Raw genomic sequence first — 15,269 nt, forward strand, 5'->3', positions numbered from 1 at the left:
TGATAAATGGCTTCAGTTAAAATCCACTTTTTTCCTTGAGAGTCCCATTTAATCAGAATGCCAATTGCATAATTATAAGCATACGAGGTTGATATTGGCTAAAACCCTGAGAGCTGCCTAACTATATATATTTTTTTTACCTGAAATGTTCTTAACACTGGGTTATCTTATTCCACATTTGTAAACTATGAGTAAGCGTTCTTATTTGCATATTTATCAGGTCAATAAAATGACAGGACAACAATAATAATGCTGGGGGAATTTTGCCATCCAGATCTTCTATGGTTGTGTTTTGACTTCTAGCCAGGTCTTATTTATTTATATAGCACTTAACAGAGTAGAATGCTTCAACACGCTTCACAAACACAAAAATAATGTTGTAAAAAATCAACCATTATGAAACGAATTCAATTACAGCTGTAAAGCAGCTCTACAGAAGACACGCCTTCTGAAACATTCCTCAAAAATCATCACTGCGGTAATCACGACAGAGCGCGTGAAAGTTTCTCAGACTGCACAAAGTCTATGAATATTTAATAAGGCGGGCACTGAGGCAGTTCGTGATTGGTTGTCTGTTGCTAAACAACATCTTGTAACATACAAGCACTAAAAGCGACGCTAATTCTCTTTCAAATTACAAATATGAAATGTATCTGAACACAGGCTTAAAACTAGCATTTACTCGGATTTTACAAGCAAACTTCGTGTTCAGTATAGTGTGAAAAACTGTTGTTTCGGTGACACTAGCAATTGTGTTAACAAACTAACCTGGCTTTACGGTCTTCAGGCGGAGGGGTTCACGAAAGTGGCGGATGACGGCGAGGGTGTCTCGGTTTGTCAGTCCGCTGACAGGCGTGCCGTTCACCTCCAGAAGCACATCTCCGGGACCAGGTAGCCTGCCGACATGGCACACTAACGCGTCCGACAACACCTGTCCCAGGTGCGGGAACTCTCCGTGCTCGGCTCCCCCGCGTATCTCCAGCACGGCGCTGAGCTCGGCGGTCCCCCACGAAACGGCGCATTCCTGCACTTTACTGGACCAATGTTTCTTCTTTTTCAGCGTCTTGGACATGATTAATCCCTTTCGTAAACGAGTCTTTTAATTTTTTTTAAAAAAAAGCAGGTTATGTCCTAGTGCAAACGCGTTTAGAGCGCAGCACAGCAAAGCGACTTCATTCCCATGTCTTGGTGAAAAAGAAACGTTTTAAAACTTCCGAGTCGGCATCGCTCGGTCCTTGAAATATATTCCCTGGATGGTTCAGTCAAAATTCACGTAAATTCATCGGAACTGAATCACGAGCTCACACGAAGGAAAAAGGGCTCTTCATTGCCTTAACAAAACCTATTGTAGACCTTACTGCTCACCGAGAAGTGTCGCCAAATATCGTCTTCAAACGATCCAAACAAGCGCTTTCTAGGAGAAAAAGACACGGAAATAGCAATAAACTACCAGCCGAGGCTGGACAGCCTACTTTATCCAGGCAAATAAAAATAATACAGCCTCAAATCGCTTCGTAATACCGGCTGGTGAATGAAACGCCGTAGAAAAACACTCACATCCGTGTGTAATCTCACGCGATCTAGGGCGACTGTTGTGAACTTGGGTTTCGCGCACCTGTTCCAATGACATCAGCTACCGGCGCGTTCACGGGAAACGACAAACAACCTGGATTGGGGAATACACGATACAAACTAGGTTCACCGTCCACTGATTCTTGTAGAAACGCCCTCGTGTGTGTGTATGTGTGTGGAGCTGTCAGCGCCAGTCGGTGATTAATTGTAGGCGCAGCTTTGCAACTTTGTAGTCATTTTCACCTTGTTACTTGCGCCAAACGACAGCAAGCGACTGTCAGTGGCGCACACCGACACCAATGCAGTGGACGAGACTCAGAGCAGCCAATCAGAGCGAGGGGGCGGGCTTTCCCATACCGTTCACAACACGGAACGGCCTCTCTGCCATGCTGCCAGGCCTGAAGAGAATATGTTAGAAAAGTTAAGGAAAAATGCACTTGCTGCCTTAAAAAAGTAAATGTGTCCCTACAGAGTCTTTGATGAATATATGGATAGTAAGTGTATACCAGGGCTTTTAAAATACCGTCATCAAACCCTCATCCAGACTCTTAACCAATCCACAGACCATCAATGATTTTCTTGGAGAAACTTTGTAACAGCACCCATAGTAAAAATAATAATTTTGTATAGTACTTTCAAAAATACAGCTTAAAGTGTTTTACAAAAACACTACAGATCCCAAGTGCTCCACGTGAAAGCAAATAAAAATTACCAAAATTAATAAAACATAAAATTAAAGGTGAATCCATTGAGTTAAAAGTTATAAATGTAATGAAATATACATTGAATTATATTTATATAGGCCTATCATCCTATATATTTTTTTTTATTTAAACCCTCTCCACTTCACTGAACCTTTGATGTAAAAGTAAATATATTAACAACTTCATAATATATTGTTCTGCTATTCTGGGTTCGTGTGTTGAACAGCTGTGCATATACCTTGTAATTTCACACCACCTGTTACACATTTTTGTACATCAACATGATTCTTGTATACGCATAATATTGTTTTACAATATCAACATGCCATTTTTTTCTTGAATTAAGAGTAGTTTTAGAAAGACAATTCAATTAAATAATATTATGTAGCATTCTTCGTATCAGGCAATAAAATCAGATTAAAGCGAAGCTTCTTGACGTAATGTTGTATAATAGTGCCACCTGCTGTTGTAGTATAGAATTGCACACTGTACAAAGAGTAGGGTTACTTGCGAAGTTGCCCCCCTTAAAAACAGTGTACATTTATTTTTAGGTAATAACATATTTAGATGTAAGTTTGGCATGTGCAGGATGATGAGCCAATGTGTTATTAAGGGAACGGAAATTGAATACTTTTACATTTTGCGTTATGACAACTACATTAGCAAATGTTTCTAAGAGGCCATCTTACCTCACTGCTGGCAAGAAGTGTTCGACAATTTAGTTTGTCCGAACTAACTAACATGGCAGAATCCAAGGAAAAGAGATTAATATAGGTATATGAATATATAAATATTTAATTGGCCATATTTGAATAGATATTTCATAATAGCAACACTATAAATTCTAATTGAATGATTTCTTATATAGATGAAATGTACATCTAACTAATTACTGAAAAATAACTCTATAAATGACAATAAATATTACATTTCAAAAAACAACACTAGTAACAACATCCTGCTCTGTGCCAATTCTAGAGGGGTCATCTGATCCCAAGAGTTTAATTTTACCTTTTCACTTCAAATAAAAGCAATATGTTTTTCCTCTACATTTATAAAAACATTAATGTCGCAAATCTTAAAAAAAATAAAATAAACACAAAAACCTTAAATATTCAACATGTTGAATTTGACCTCAATTCAGAAAAACAAAGTACTCATGGCAACAGTTAAAGTGGTTCAGTACTTCAGTTAATCATTAAGTCAGATGCCCTCAGGGTCATTGCTCTGAAAGTCTCAAACAACCTCTAACAAAAACAGCCAAAAAGATACTTTTCCACCTTTATTCCAGTAAAGTAAGGATGATATGCACTCACAATATATACACACACAATATCTATATACAGCAAAGAAACAACATGCTTAGAACAAGAGACAGTTTCTGACATCAAATAAATGTATTTTGATATTTAAATATTATGGTTCTTAAAGTCTTTAATTTCAGCTCTAGTGACATATGTGCTGTATTTTTGAAAGGTCGTTCTATTGAAGAGATTGTGCTAATGTCATTTGTCAAGCCAGTTTTGGAAATGTTAAAGGGACACCCTTTTGGCTGTACAGGCCCAGTGCAACAGCTTCCCTGGCTCTGACCCAGTCTGTTGTACATAATTTTTCTTTCAGTTTTCGCAGTCAGGTCTAATGTACTCTTTTCACCTTTGCTGTTACACACTGGTAAAAGAATATGTTCGGTTTTGTGTTGTCAGATGAAGAAGGATCAGGTCCATTGGCAGTCATCATTATCCCAAGCTTGCTGGCTCTCAGCACCCTGAACGTTGTGTCTCAGATAAAATGGAACTTTATTGCTAAAGCTCCTCAGCTAAAGATCATCAGCTCAGATTATCCCAGGTTCACCTTTAAATGTAAACGGTAAGTGAAAATAAACTGATTTATCATGTTGTCAGCAACACTTTGAACCCAACTGTTAGATTCAGAAAGTTCTTTTTTAGTTTTGGTTCTTGGTTTTTTGTGGGCAAATCATGAGAAATAGTATGTGGAATCATACTGTCTTTTAGAAGGGGACCCTGTGCCTTTGGACACAGGCTTTGGGACCCTGCGGCCTGCACAGGATGCTCTGGGTCCATTGGAGATACCAGCTCAGTGCAGCCTGGAGGGGGTGGAGCCGCTCCAGATGGGAGTCTTCTAAGAATTTACCACAATATTCTAAGAATTTACCACAATTTGTAGTCATATAAAAAAATAAAAGTATATATATATATATATATATATATATATATATATATATATATATATAGTATAGTGGAGATGTTATATTGCCAGACACGCCAGGCACCATGTACAGTACCTGGTTTTGTAAGCAAGCATTCCAGGGAACCTCCTGCATTTTCTCTGGAGTCTTCGAAAGGTAAAAACACCTGAAGTACACTCTGAGAAAAAAAGGTACAAAACTGTCACTGGGGTGCTACCTTTCCAAAAGGTACTAGTATGTATGGAAGCCTGTTTTCACTTTCCACCACTGAATAAAAAAATGTAAAATATATTTATGACTTTTTATTTTACAATTTGAACTTTTTTTCTCAGAAGTGCATTTTATATCGTGCAATTCTGACTTTTTTTTCTCAGAATAGCAAATAGGAAAAAATGAATTGTAAGATAAAAAGTTACAATTAGCTTTTTTGTTTGTTTGTTTTTTTATCCCTTGGCAGAAAGAAGCTTCCATAAATAAATAAATATATATTTATATATATATTTAAAAGTAGTAATATGTACTAATATACAGGTATTATTAAATTCCTAAATAATTATTAAATACTGTACATTTAGGGCTATTAAGGTACAAAGCTTTTGTACCTTATGGATCCGCCACAGTGACAGCTTTGTTCCTTTTTTCAGAGAGTGTTTTTTGACAGAAAATACATGGGTTACATCTCATAAATTTTCTTCTGAATTTAACTCTTACTGAACAGGACAGATGTGGTGCAAGTGATAACTTCCAGACGTTGTCAGAGAGGTCTGTTTATCTAGTAGCTAAACAGGTAGCAGCAGGTCTGGTGAGTCGTTTACCCCCAGTGTACTCATACTTAGTAAAACAAAACTCTAAGAATATTTAATGTATAAATTCTTTAAATGATTTTTTTTAGGACTATTTATACTCCTACCACAGAATTATTCATGGGGAAGCCGCAGCCCGGAATGTATTGATCGGTTCAGGGCTCTCGGTCAAAGTCTCTGGATTGGATTTGGCTTTAAAGAGTCGACAGTCGAGAATGGTGGACAATGAACAAGAAGCCAATGTGCCGGTAAAATGGCAGGCACCTGAACGGATGACGAGGCTTCCCCTAACAGACAGGAGTGATGTGTGAGTCTATCAGAACATAAAATAAAATGTTTTCTAAAAAAAAAAAAAAAAAAAAAAAAAACAGCACTTTGACCAATGTGCTAAAGTGCTGTCATACTTCTTCAGACGGTCCATTGGAATCCTGCTTTATGAGATGATAACCCTGGGTAGTATTAGTTAGAGGTCCTAATACACCAGTTAAATGATTTTTTTTTTTTTTTTTTTTTTTTATATATAAAAAAAACTATGAAGCAAACAATAAGCAGTCTTACCTTCCTTCTCCTTTGAAAGGGTCTCCTCCCTATCCTGACCTGGATTCATCTGAAGTGCTGCCAAACACTTTAGCCAATTACCAAATGAAAAGACCAGAAAACTGTGGAGCCCCATTGTAAGCCTTTATATTTGTCTATTTTATTTTACAAAACATGTAAATAGTTGTTTTGCACCTCTTTGAACAGCAAGTTTTCAAGAAAATCTAAATTATATAAACTGACGTTTGAACAGCAAATGGACTTCTGTGAATACAGGAGGAAAGCAGGACTGCCTCCATGAGCTCCTTCAGAGAACTGTCAATTGATTGTTTCTACAATTGACACAGGTCATTCCCAGCTTATTTGTGTAGCCATGTCATGACGAGCACAATGTCACTAGAGGTCACCCTGTTTCTTAGATCCATTGCATTGTGGTCATCTGAAATTAATCTCAACGTTTCCAAAAAATAAAAAATAAGTAATAATAATTGTTACTAATGTCAAATCGAAAATATAAGAAACTTTCTAAATCTTTATTTTACTTTCTGTTTTTGATTAAAGTGGTATTTATTTATCTTAAGTAGGGTGACTACATGGCCTTTTTCCCCCAGGCATGTGGTGGCAGGGATTTCCAAATTTCCTAAAAAGTGTTAAGTTTTGACTTTGTTTTCCTGCTGACATGTTCTTTACAGACATAGACCCAGACATTTTAGGTAATTTAGAAATCCCAGCCAGGACATGCACGGGAAATAGAGGACGTATGGTCACCCTGTCTAGTGCTAAGTTGTGACAGATTTATTGGTAACAATAGAGAGGGGTATAAAAATAAAAATGATAAGCCTACTCATGTTCAAGTATATGGTACTATGCCAAACTTTTACTCAAAGGTCAAAGTACCTAGTCAATAAACGTGAACTTAAACTGAAAATAATATTAGAAACATTAATTGCTGTTCACTATTAACAAGTAAAAAGGCTTTGGTATTAATTTTTTTTTCTAGCTTTCTGTTGCCTCAGTGTCCCTCATCTCTATAGAAGCATTTGTTTATATTTGTCTTACCCCAATTTTCATTTAACTGTTTGCCGTTACTGACCCTTTGAGAAAAGTGTCTGCTAAATGAAATGTTCTATGACAGATTTTCTCATGAAAATAACTTGAAGCAACCCATCTGATCACCTTTTTTGTCTGTTATGGGACAGATCATCATCTTAACAGACTGGGTTTTAAACCAATAGTTACTGTTTTTGCAGTTACACAAAGTTGAAAATCCTGCAGTATTTTGATGGAAATGAATACCATGGTACACTTTTGAAAAGGTGACGCCAGCCACATCCTTTAGTGGTTGATCTAAAAACAACAAACACGTTTTCCTCTTGACACCACTAAATTTATTAAAATGTAACCACAAGTGGTGCACAGAACACAAAATAATGCCTTGATACTATTATGTTGCAGGGTATCAACTTCCCATTGAACCTGTCAACAGTACATAGCAAATTCAATGGAAGATCACTCGCTAAACACAAGCAATTACTGATAACCGAGTCGGGAGGCAGAACCCCTTAAAACAGAGGTTAAATGGTACAGATAAACTCATATATTAAAATTAAATCAATCCTCTTATTTTTCATATTGTTACGAGGCATTTGTTTTGAAGGCCCACCTAATATTATATGGGACACAAAGTAATTTAAGTCACATATTAACCATTCAATAGATAAACTACAGTATATGATGATAGCCACTATCTTAATCATACTGTAGTGTTTTTACATGAAATTACACAGATCATATGCATAAAATTCCCTTATGGGAATTTTTCTTTCAATAATTAAGCAGAAATTTTGATTATGAATGGGAGCTGATCAGTCACTTAAACAACCAAAAAGCAGTAATTCTACAAGTATAAATTCCACAGCAAATTTGACAATCTCAACTCTGCTTCTTGCCTTTTCAGATCTGATTCATTTAGGCAGAACTGTGCAACAAACACCACACATACTGTATCCGAGACCACCTACTATTTCTGTCAACATGCCATTCAAACATGACAATACGTGTGAAGCAGAGGTAAAGAGAATTTCTCATCCTTTGCGATGAAAAAACAGCAGCAATCAGGATGTCCGTATGCTTCCTTAGATCATGTTGATTTCATGAACTTCATCACCTCAAAATAAAAAATGATTTAAAAATGGTTTTCCAAGTTTCTAAATTGGTTTGATTTTCCTTTGCAGGAAGGAGAAGGGGATTCTATGACGTGTGAGCCTCATAGGCCTTTACCCCTTTACACTTTGCTGCTCCACAGGGTTGTTGGAAACAGTATGTAGGAAACTGACCACAACAAGTAGTAAACGCATGCTGGAGGGAAGGAGGAGCAAAACACCATGGCAACTCCTAAAAAAAGAGAGGAAAAAGGTTAATGTAGTTAATCAGTAAATATGGGTAAATATTTCATTGTACATGCTAATTTCCCTAATTTTTACAATCAACACTCAATTCATCTTTAATAGATAATCTAATAAAGCAGAATACTTCACACTACTAAAATGTAATCTTTAGCAAATCTCAAAATGATTATCCTTTTTTCATACTGTACTTTATAGTGTTGTGCATAAATTCACATGTAGCATTTAAAAAGACTGATTTTTTTAGTGTTACGTTTTAATTTATTTAGACAAAATAGTGTAGGGGTCCTATTTTAATGATCTAAGCACATGGTCTAAAGCGCATGGCGCAGGTGCACTCAGGGCATGTCCGAATCCACTTTAGCTAGTTTAACGACGGGAAAAAAATCGGCCAGATGCGCGCATGGTCGCTAAACGGGTGTTTTCATTTTTAAAAATGTTAGTTTGCTGCTGCATGTACCTGTGTGTGTAATAAGCAAAGTGTACGTGTGTTGTGCACCCGCCTATATTAATGAGTAATGGGTGTTTTTTGGGTGTAACGTGCAACGCGCCAACCATGAGTCTCATCTCCCATCCCTTGCCTACATCGCAAATGCATGAAAACTAGCAAAAACACTGCGTGCAAACTAGCCATTGCACCGCCCATAATCCGGGTGTATGATAGGGCCCTAGAACTTCAATATCTGCTATGTACTGGTTACTGGCTTTACCTCCGATGTAGACCACCTTCTTCCAGGCCTGAGACTCCAGTACTCTGTCATGTGGGTAGAAGTTCTGCCTGACCATGAAGAGAATCATGGCCACTGCTAGGATTCTCAGTACTGCCATATTTCCTCCAGTCAGCAGAGAAACACACACCAGGATGGCAGAGGAGTAGATGCATGGTAGGCCACGATACATGAATGGGATTCCTGCAGAAAAATGTTACACACAGTTATAAACAGCTGTGCTACTTTATATATATATATATACACATACACACACACACACATATATATATATATATATCTGTGTGTGTGTGTGTATTGAAAACAAGTTTGGTACAAGTTCCTCACCGCTAGAGAAGAAGCAGAGACGAGTAAAAACAGATAGCACATACAACATGCACAGGATGTTATCCAAAAGACTGGGTGTCCTTAAGATAAGAGATGTTGCTATTCCAAATGTTGTAAAATCAGCAAAATCATCCAATTTTGCACCTGCAGTACAATAAAATAACAACAACATCAAAAAAACACATTGTTAATACTGAAACTATGGTTGCAGACTTTACAAAAGGAAAATACAGGACAATTGTGGTTTTTCATAGAAAAATTTGAGACTAAGGGCCCTATTTTAACGATCTAAATGCAAAGTGTAAAGCGCACGGCGCAGGTGCACTCAGGGTGTGTCCAAATCCACTTTTGCTATTTTAACCATGTTAAAGCGGTTTGCGCGCCCGGGCGCATGGTCTAAACGGGTTGTCCCTATTCTCTTAATGAGTAATGGGTGTTTTTTGGGCGTAACGTGCAATAAACCAATCAGAGTCTCATCTTCCATTCCCTTTAAGAGCCAGTTGCGCTCGTGCCATGACGGATTTGCTATTTACACGGCGGAATTTGGCAAGTGCAAAGACAGAAGGCGTCTCTGAGATGAAACGGAGCTGCTCGTGTGCGAGCAAATAGATAGCCTAATTCTGATACATGCGATGACTATCCATTATGACATGTAGCCATTTTTATATTTAATTAGCCTACAAAAAATTCTTATGCATTGCAATGCTTTAATTTTTAATATTTGGCATGTTTGTGTGCTGCTGTGCGTCCCTGTGTATAATAAGCAGCGTGTACGCGCGTTGTGGACCCGCCTATACTAACACGCTCTTTAAATAACAAAGATAAAACATTGCGCCAGTCTTTAGACCAGGTTTGAGTTGGTCTTTGGCGCAGTCTATTTTCAGCTCCTTAAAATAGCAATGCACCAGCAATGCACCTGAACACATCTCTTTTTTAGACCAGCACGCCCATGGGTGCACAAATGGGCGCAAATGCATTTGCTAATTAAACGACGTGGCGCTGGACAGGAAAATGCGAGCACTGAAACTAGCAAACACACTTGCGCTGCGCCTTGCGTCGTATTGCGCCGGGTGTATGATAGGGCCCTATCTATCTATCTATCTATCTATCTATCTATCTATCTATCTATCTATCTATCTATCTATCTATCTATCTATCTATCTATCTATCTATCTATCTCAATTAAAGAGAACATATTATATTTAATATGGGCTGCTTTTGGTGCTCGACACTTTTTTATTTGTCATTTTGTGTTTCAAGAATGAGCTCCAAGGTTAAGAATATGTTACTTAAATGTAAAATGTTTTCCTCTATTTAACATTACAATAGTGAAAGACGACTTCCCTTATTTATCACGTCTTCCCTCAGGTAGATTACCCTACATGTTTTCTTGCACAGCTGGATGTTGGAGTCATGAAAAATAATCACGTTGTTTGCATTCGCCAAAACAGATTTGCTGAAAACAAAAAACAATGACAGTGACGGTAATTGGCGTCAGCGCGAGTCCCGCTCGCTGTGAAGCTGAAGCAACTAGCTGGCAGAGATTTCCGCTTTGTCTTAGCCTTCCTCGAACAGTTATGTTCACAATTTGTGATTAACTTAACGCATACTGATCATGCGTGTGAGGGGGCTGTGACTGGATGATGACAGGTGTCGGTGATCATTCTCCTCCCATGCATGTGTTTGTGCAGTCTATGGATATTGGATGAGGATTCACATCCTATTTGTATAGCATGTTTAGGTGTTAAGTTTTAAGCATGCCCAAGCTCCCATATCTAACCCAGGAGGCTGCTCTATTTGTTCTGTTTTTCCTGAAAAACAAAAAAAAACGTGAAAGGAGACTGAAAATGCGCAGTGCCCTCTGTTTTGAGAAGATGCACCATTGAGTAGATGATCTAGCCCACCCATGGCCAAATGCATTGTTGTATGGGTTTCTCCTGCTGAGCCTCATAGGGCCAACACTACAGAGTGTACCGGAATTCAGGCATTCACTGATTCTGATTGCACCATATTGGGCCAGGGAAATTGTGGATAGGGGAGATAATTCCACTTCTTTACGACCAACCCTGGCCTCTCCCGTTGCACAGAGACCTTCTATCTCAGGTGAAATAGGAGATTTTTATTATACCACACGCCACAAGACAGCTCTGTGTGTGTGCTTGGCCCATGAGAGGATGAACTTAAATGCCATCGGGTTACCCTCTACCGTGATTGACACACACACTCTCTGTATGGTCGTAAATGGAGAGTGTTTGAACGATGGTGTGCAGAGAGACCTATTATTTCATTCTTATGCTATGCCTTTTTACTTTTTAAATAAACTTCTGCATTTAGATCCTTGCCTCATCTCATCCCTGCCCGACCGTGACAAGTTAACCCAAAAGTAAAAATTGTCATCATGGCATCACAGCTCAGCACTCACAGACTGCTGACAGTTACTTTGTGATGCTAATTACTAATCAACCATTTATGCCATCCCTATTAACATACTGAGCAAGACAGATTTAAAGCTTTAAGCCATTAAGACAATCTGTAAAGAGAAACAGAAGAAATCTTCATGCCAGTCCAAAATAGCTTCTTATCATAATCTACTAACAACATTCAGGAATTGCTTTATCATTAGTGTGGCTGAAGTGTTTTCATCAGGTTGGGACATTTGAGTGTGTCCAAACAAACGGGTTGGAATTTCAATCCTGCGGTCAACAATTTGAGCAATGTCATATATGCTGGGGGTCCAATGCATCGGGATTAATAAGACAATCAGAACATGATCCCCCTAAGTTAGGCTGCTTCATCACAAACAAACTGTTCAATTGACAAAAAAGGAAAGGGGCTGGAAGCAAAACATCACCCATCAGTGAGATCATGCAGAACAACGGGCAACAGTATGCAGCTCAAAAGTACAAGTGACTTGGCATTGTGAGGGCACGGCGAAGCTATTTCAGGCAGCTGAGTGGACGTGACCACCTGCACACAAGCCACTTGTCTTCCACTACAGAGCTGGCAAGGTTGTGTGGTTTGAAAGAAAGCCTGCTTGTTTTTTTTTTGTTTTTGTTTTGTTTTTTTACTCAAAAGTAATAAATGAATGTATATTTCATTAACGGCGTTTTAGATATTGCAGAACAAAAGAAAAAAAAATCTGCATTTATTTATTAATTATTTTTATTTTATTTAGCAGAAATGTACCGTAGCAGTGGGATAAAAAAAAATTGTACGAATAAATGATCAATTTAATAATTCAAACATCTAGCTTTTTAAATGGACAGGTTAACAGAAATATTTAAAACCTAACAGACATAGTAATGAACTTTCAATTGCTGCATTGTCCTCACTATGCTTTGTTCTGTACCATCCTTTTCGTACATGTTTGCACACATTTTTCATAGTCCTGTTTATCTGTGTAATATTATCGGTCCTTATCCTAGTTATTATTTGATTCTTACTTCATTTTAATTCTTTGTATTTTTTATTTAAATTTGTAGTAGTTTATTTAATCTTATTTAATCTGTGTTTGTCTTGTAGTCTGGTGTTGTAGCACTGTGGTCCTGGAGAAACACACTGTACGGTAGTAATAATGCCTATAAAACTATAATAAAAAAAAAAAAAAAAAATCAATAATAATTTCAAAATGCTTTTTGCAACAATTTGCCAACTGATTTTTTTTTTTATTTTTTTTTTACATGTTTTCATATGGATTATTAATCTAATTAATTATTAACTCAATTCCTGGAGTGGCAGAGCCCTGCAGAGTTTAGATTCAACCCTAATTAAACACACCTGACCCAACTAATCAAGTCTTTCAGGCTTATTTAAAAACTACATGGTATGTGTGTTGGAGCAGGGTTGGAACAAAACTCTGCATGGCTCCGGCCCTCCAGGATTTTAATTGGACACCCCTGATATAAAAGATTACTGATCATTTATTCCTTCCCTTCTTTTTATTTTTAAGTGCTACTCTGTAAGGGGACTGTAGATGAAAGCATCTAAAGATATCTAAAGCAACAAGACTCACCCCTGGCCTCACTCACTTGTATTGGAGGACACTCAACACTACTCACCCAGTGCAGAACAAGCATTTAGTTGCCTAGCAACCGCACCATCTGCCAAATCCAGCAGGTAACCGATCAGAACCAGCCAGCACGCGGCATGATTTTGGCTGTGAATAACAACAGTGGCAGAGACATAAAGAAAGTACAAGACAATGAGAAAGTTAAACAAAACAAAAACTTCACTTTGAAATTCCTTCTTTCTACTGTAACACAACATTCACTTTATGGATTTTATTTTTGTATGCATTTGGTTTTCTCTGTGCAGTACAAATTAAAAGCATGAAGGCATACCCATTGAGACTGCAGAGGATTGAAGCCATGCCCATGACCATGTTGGCAACAGAAAGAGCGTTGGCAGCATTTTTACGGGCAAACTCCTTTAGATGCACCCACTTAGCTTGTTCATTTAGGAACAGTTTGTTAGCGTCCTGGAAAAAGGCTAGCACAAAGAAACATGAGCAATTAGACAATATCTCCAGTTTGTCAGTGCATGGTTTGGAGAGTTCTCAGTTACATAAAAAATATATTAAAGGAGTGTCTGGACTCCACAAAGTCAACTAGTTAAACTTTAAAATATCTGCTAATTAACTCTAAAGTCCAAATTCCTCCATAGTCTAAACATGTGATGTTTGTAATTATTCACTAAATTTCTCTAAAACTTAACAACATTGCAATTTTAACATAATTAAATAAATGCCCACAAATGATTCTCTCACTTATTGCAGAAAGTGTTAAAGCCATGTTTGTCAAAAAAAAAAAACCTTTATAATATAATCTATGATTCTCTTTAACATGCATGACTCTACTCGATGCCTTTACACAAAAACATTACATTATGTTAATAATAAAACTGTACAGTTGCAATTTGAAATAATATATGTAAAACTATGTCAAGAAAAGATGAGATATTCTTTAAGCATGATATGCTCTCACCATAAAAAAAAAATAAAAATATCCTAAAAGTTAACTCCTCCATGAAGATGTTAAACAAAAAAATTGTACAAAGTGTAATTTTGCGGGGAAAAAAGTAAAAAATTCAAAATCATTGTAGCAATTAAAACGTTTTTTAAAAAAATTCAAAGGGTAATTAAATTTTCACAAAAGACATGCTGAGGTAATAAAAAAAAACATACACTTACCACCAGAATGCAACTCTTGCCCACTTATTAGATATGATCAAAACAATGTGATTACAAATGTCTGCTCATCCCTCTGTACACCAAAACCACAAGGCACTATTACCACATCAAATGACACATCATCATTAGAAATAATAAAGATGTTTTTGTGAGAGAACATTACTAAAGTTATGACTCATTTACAATTCAAACATCACATTGATCTTAAGTCATCAGCCCTCTAATCTGACAAACTAAAGCTCTTGAAAAAGGTTATGTTTACACTGCAGACATTTGTAGTTCAAGTCCAATATTTAAGAAAGACTGTCTAAGCAACAGATTCCATTCAGTCAGTCATTTTCTCAATCAGATTACGAAAACTAGCTGTTGGGAGAGAGCTGGAAATTAGCTTTTTGTTTATGTACATCATGGCATTTGGGCCAAAAAAAAAAAAAAAAAAAACACATTTTGGCTGCCAGTGTGAACAAGGCCTAGAAGACACCTAGAAACCCCTAGTGATGGTTAAAGCACCAATACCTTACACTTAGATAATTTGGTGCTGCTTTGACAAACATTTGATTGAGGGGTTATTAAAAATGGCTGACATCACCATTTTTACAATGAGATGTCTGTCTTTGTACAAGAAGTTACACTTACTCACACCCACGACAACTGGCAATCATGCAGTGCACTGCAGATTCATATCCCGAACCAGCATTCTCATAAATCATTCACTAATCAACCATTTAAATTGGCGGTTTTTACTGTATCCAAGCACAGTTACAGCAATTTGATCTAGAAGAGCTACTGAGAATGCTAT

At 37.3% G+C, this 15,269-nt stretch overlaps 3 protein-coding genes across 11 annotated transcripts in view; 1 reads left to right on the forward strand and 2 right to left on the reverse strand.

The window, feature by feature from the left end:
* Positions 1–1,917, reverse strand: part of LOC109065840 (membrane-associated guanylate kinase, WW and PDZ domain-containing protein 3) — a 127,220-nt gene extending 125,303 nt beyond the window's left edge. For 3 of the 6 annotated variants that reach the window (XM_042713767.1, XM_042713772.1, XM_042713773.1), the window contains exon 1: positions 769–1,809. In XM_042713767.1, coding sequence (XP_042569701.1) covers positions 769–1,072 — 304 coding nt within the window. In that variant the 5' untranslated portion in view covers positions 1,073–1,809. The other 3 variants (XM_042713769.1, XM_042713770.1, XM_042713768.1) reach the window with 3 other exon arrangements.
* Positions 1,918–3,261: 1,344 nt separating this feature from the next.
* LOC122135219 (tyrosine-protein kinase STYK1-like) lies at positions 3,262–6,692 on the forward strand. Its single transcript, XM_042713974.1, is given in 8 exon segments — positions 3,262–4,142; positions 4,289–4,456; positions 4,547–4,568; positions 4,570–4,638; positions 5,201–5,284; positions 5,375–5,592; positions 5,698–5,738; positions 5,863–6,692. Coding segments are annotated over 8 exon segments (888 nt in total). The 5' UTR covers positions 3,262–3,957; the 3' UTR covers positions 5,964–6,692.
* A 495-nt stretch (positions 6,693–7,187) lies between these two features.
* Positions 7,188–15,269, reverse strand: part of LOC109048787 (transmembrane protein 269-like) — a 31,221-nt gene continuing 23,139 nt past the window's right edge. For 3 of the 4 annotated variants that reach the window (XM_042713812.1, XM_042713813.1, XM_042713811.1), the window contains 5 exons: positions 13,623–13,770; positions 13,341–13,438; positions 9,283–9,426; positions 8,938–9,138; positions 7,188–8,216 (listed from right to left, as the gene is read on the reverse strand). In XM_042713812.1, coding sequence (XP_042569746.1) covers positions 8,107–8,216; positions 8,938–9,138; positions 9,283–9,426; positions 13,341–13,438; positions 13,623–13,770 — 701 coding nt within the window. In that variant the 3' untranslated portion in view covers positions 7,188–8,106. The remainder of the gene's footprint in view (positions 8,217–8,937; positions 9,139–9,282; positions 9,427–13,340; positions 13,439–13,622; positions 13,771–15,269) is intronic. The other variant, XM_042713814.1, reaches the window with a different exon arrangement.

Source organism: Cyprinus carpio, chromosome A23 (assembly GCF_018340385.1).
Source record: "Cyprinus carpio isolate SPL01 chromosome A23, ASM1834038v1, whole genome shotgun sequence".
Classification (NCBI taxonomy): domain Eukaryota; kingdom Metazoa; phylum Chordata; class Actinopteri; order Cypriniformes; family Cyprinidae; genus Cyprinus; species Cyprinus carpio.